A 2,500-nucleotide genomic window follows, 5' to 3' on the forward strand; every position below is an offset into this window, starting at 1 on the left:
TAGTAAAAGATGCTGGGGTACATATTATACGTACATATTCATATTTTCTTCCTTGGTCTTTCGTACGAACTGAGGATATGCCAGTGGAGAGATATTCTTCCACTGTGGAACTGTAGAATTTACAAAACTTTCTAGTCTCTAATTGGCTGTTTCTGTATTACGTCATCGATCCAAACACTATTCCTCTAAAACGTCACCAATCTGAAGGCAGTCCGGCCTCCTATTGGCTGACGCGAGAGCTTCTCCGCTTGGTTGCCAACTGCCGCTCTTTCTCTTCAGTGCGCGTTGTGACCTCAGTGTGAGAAGACGTGTGTGGTGTGATGTGCGCAGCTGGTTACTGTGAATGATAGTTTAGTGACATATATATCAGGATGCGCAGAATAGCGTGTGCAGGTAATGCAATCTCAGAGTGGCCGTGATAATTGAAATGAAGTTAATAAAATTTTGATATTTTAAAGGTGTGTGTTTCTGATGCAGAAGCAAACAAAACGCGGAATTACTCTGTGGTTTCACCTGGCCGTGCGTGCTTCTTTTGAATTGCGATAGACTCAGAATTAAGTGTTTTCATCCTACTAACAGGATTTGTATGAATCGATGTCGCTGTAGATTGTAGAATATAGGCCGGTTTTTGTGTTGTGAAAGTCGTGCCATATTATTGAAGGTAGATATTATCCCGTATGCTTCAAATATATTTGCATCTCGGTGATTAAGATAATTTATTATTTTTTTGTGTTAAGCTATATTATGTCCTACAATATAAGCTGACCTGATGTAATCAGGTACTATTTAACCAGTAAGGTGGTACTTCTCTCAATGAACTTACCTCCTTTGACCTTTTAACCCGTGAAGGACGTTTTTTTTTCTTAATTATATCTCTTTTGACCTGTTTCCACGAAGCTTGTATACATATTGAAGTCGGAACACCTTGCTTCTGGTCGCATATCCCGACAAAATGCGAAGGTTTATGATTCAGAGCAAGATGGTCTGAATTGATATTTGTTGCACGTTTCTCAATCAGTAGGAAATATTGGTGGGATGATTAGTAGTTAATGGCACTGCTTTTTGGTAAAGCAACGAATGCATGCATCTATGTTGCTTTAGATACAAGGTTTTAGAGGAAATAAAATTGATTTTCTTTGTTTCACTGACATTTGGTTTGATCACAGCTGTAAGAAAGACATCAGGAAATATTGTCAGATTTACTACCAAGGTTAGGGCATTAGTGTGTTTTTTCCATATCTGGAAATTCATTTACACTGTAGGAGGGCTTTTTTTTAACTTTCCCATTTGCCTAGTCATGTGAAAGACTTCAAATGATCTTTGCAGGGAATATATTTTATTTAATCTTGTGTCACTGTTTTTTGAGATTATTAGACAACTCAACAGCTACTGTTTTTTTTTTGTTTGTCATTATGCTAGATATTTCTTGAGAAATTCAGAATTCATGATTGACCACATTGTTAAGTGTTTTTGAATAGAATGGATACTTGATATTAAAAATTCCAATGAAAATGGAAGCAAAGCAGGTGTAGGTCATATTGTTTTAAAGATTTAGTTGCTTATTTTACAGAATTGTAACAAGACTTTCATATAGCTGTTTCAATCCTTTCAGTCCTTGAGACTCTTAATGAAAGAATATATAAGCTCCATAAAACTTTATTTCATAAAGAAGCTGCAAGATAAGCCTAATCCAATAAATGATGGAATAACTGCAATTTTTTAAACTGATTGAGAAAAAAAGTCAGAATTAGTGTAAATACTCATATCATTTCTTTATTCATTATCCCCAAGCATTGCTGTTCAGAAATATGTAAACTAGGACACATAAGAGTTGTTCTGGTACTAAGCTAAATTATGTATGATGACAGATGGGTGATCTGTGGAAAGCCACAAAATGCCTGGGGATTATTAAGAGCAAGAAGCTCTGGCAGTTCCAAAGAAGCCAATATTTTGATTTAATAAGAATTTTTAATTGTCTTCCACAACTTTTAATTTGCAAAATAAGAGGAGAACAGGAATGACAATGAGAACATTTTTACATAAACTTTACATGAGGTTGTGTTCCATTATATTTACTTTTATACTTTTAAATATATTTTTGTATAAAGGAGTCCTGTATTTCATGGTTTAATTTTAGGCTTCACTGCAAGGCTCCCCATGCAAGGACTTAGAAATATGATCCTTGGAAGTGTTATTTTCGTAGATGCTATAGTATATAATAGTGTGTATGGCCATAGAAGTCCAGCCCACAAAATGGCTGTTGGCATTGATTTTCAAACTGAATGAACTGTTGACTTACAGGTTTTGAAAAATGCATGCTGCACAGAGTTAATCATGTTCAAGGCACATTTAAATTATATAGTTTAACATGAAGACAAAGTGAATTAAAACTACAGCTAATATACAGTGCTTGTATATTGTTTCCCAGTATATGCACTTTAGGTTCATTTACACTTTTACACCTAATAAATTTGTCCTCAGTTGTCAGTTACTTATTTTT

General features: G+C 34.8%; 1 protein-coding gene across 2 annotated transcripts in view; it reads left to right on the plus strand.

The window, feature by feature from the left end:
* Window positions 1–257: 257 nt before the first annotated feature.
* Window positions 258–2,500, plus strand: part of emp (epithelial membrane protein) — a 19,880-nt gene continuing 17,637 nt past the window's right edge. Inside the window, exon 1 of one of the 2 annotated variants that reach the window (XM_043021909.2) lies at window positions 258–393. In XM_043021909.2, coding sequence (XP_042877843.1) covers window positions 372–393 — 22 coding nt within the window. In that variant the 5' untranslated portion in view covers window positions 258–371. The remainder of the gene's footprint in view (window positions 394–2,500) is intronic. The other variant, XM_086548076.1, reaches the window with a different exon arrangement.

This window comes from Penaeus japonicus, unplaced genomic scaffold (genome assembly GCF_977035675.1).
Source record: "Penaeus japonicus unplaced genomic scaffold, GWHDUDI00000001_assembly GWHDUDI00000002, whole genome shotgun sequence".
Classification (NCBI taxonomy): domain Eukaryota; kingdom Metazoa; phylum Arthropoda; class Malacostraca; order Decapoda; family Penaeidae; genus Penaeus; species Penaeus japonicus.